The 300-nt window shown below is 39.0% G+C and overlaps 1 protein-coding gene across 1 annotated transcript in view; it reads left to right on the top strand.

The window, feature by feature from the left end:
- Positions 1-300, top strand: part of HADH (hydroxyacyl-CoA dehydrogenase) — a gene marked incomplete at its 5' end in the record, with an annotated part of 16,512 nt that overhangs the window by 8,944 nt on the left and 7,268 nt on the right. Inside the window, one exon of the mRNA XM_010139340.1 lies at positions 227-293. Within this exon, the coding sequence (XP_010137642.1) occupies positions 227-293 (67 nt within the window). The remainder of the gene's footprint in view (positions 1-226; positions 294-300) is intronic.

Below are 300 nucleotides of genomic sequence, written 5' to 3' on the forward strand. Positions count from 1 at the left end.
GGAAAGAGTCTAAAGCACATTTCAAAATGTGCAAAACGCTCTATCTTTAAAATAGATTTGTGTGTGTACTACACATATATCCACTGAAATTGTTTTTCGCAAAACAGCTGTTTTATGAATTTCTGCAGTAGTGTTCTGGACTACAGATTAATCACTGCTGTACTGGGAAATGGGAGAGATTCTCTCATAAATGTGCTTACACTCTCCCTACTTTCCCTTTGCCCAGGTCATCAGGACTCCAATGACCAGCCAAAAGACTTTTGAATCGCTTATGGATTTCAGTAAAGCAGTGGGAAAGAG

The sequence above is a fragment of the Buceros rhinoceros genome, unplaced genomic scaffold, assembly GCF_000710305.1.
Source record: "Buceros rhinoceros silvestris isolate BGI_N320 unplaced genomic scaffold, ASM71030v1 scaffold13947, whole genome shotgun sequence".
NCBI lineage: Eukaryota > Metazoa > Chordata > Aves > Bucerotiformes > Bucerotidae > Buceros > Buceros rhinoceros.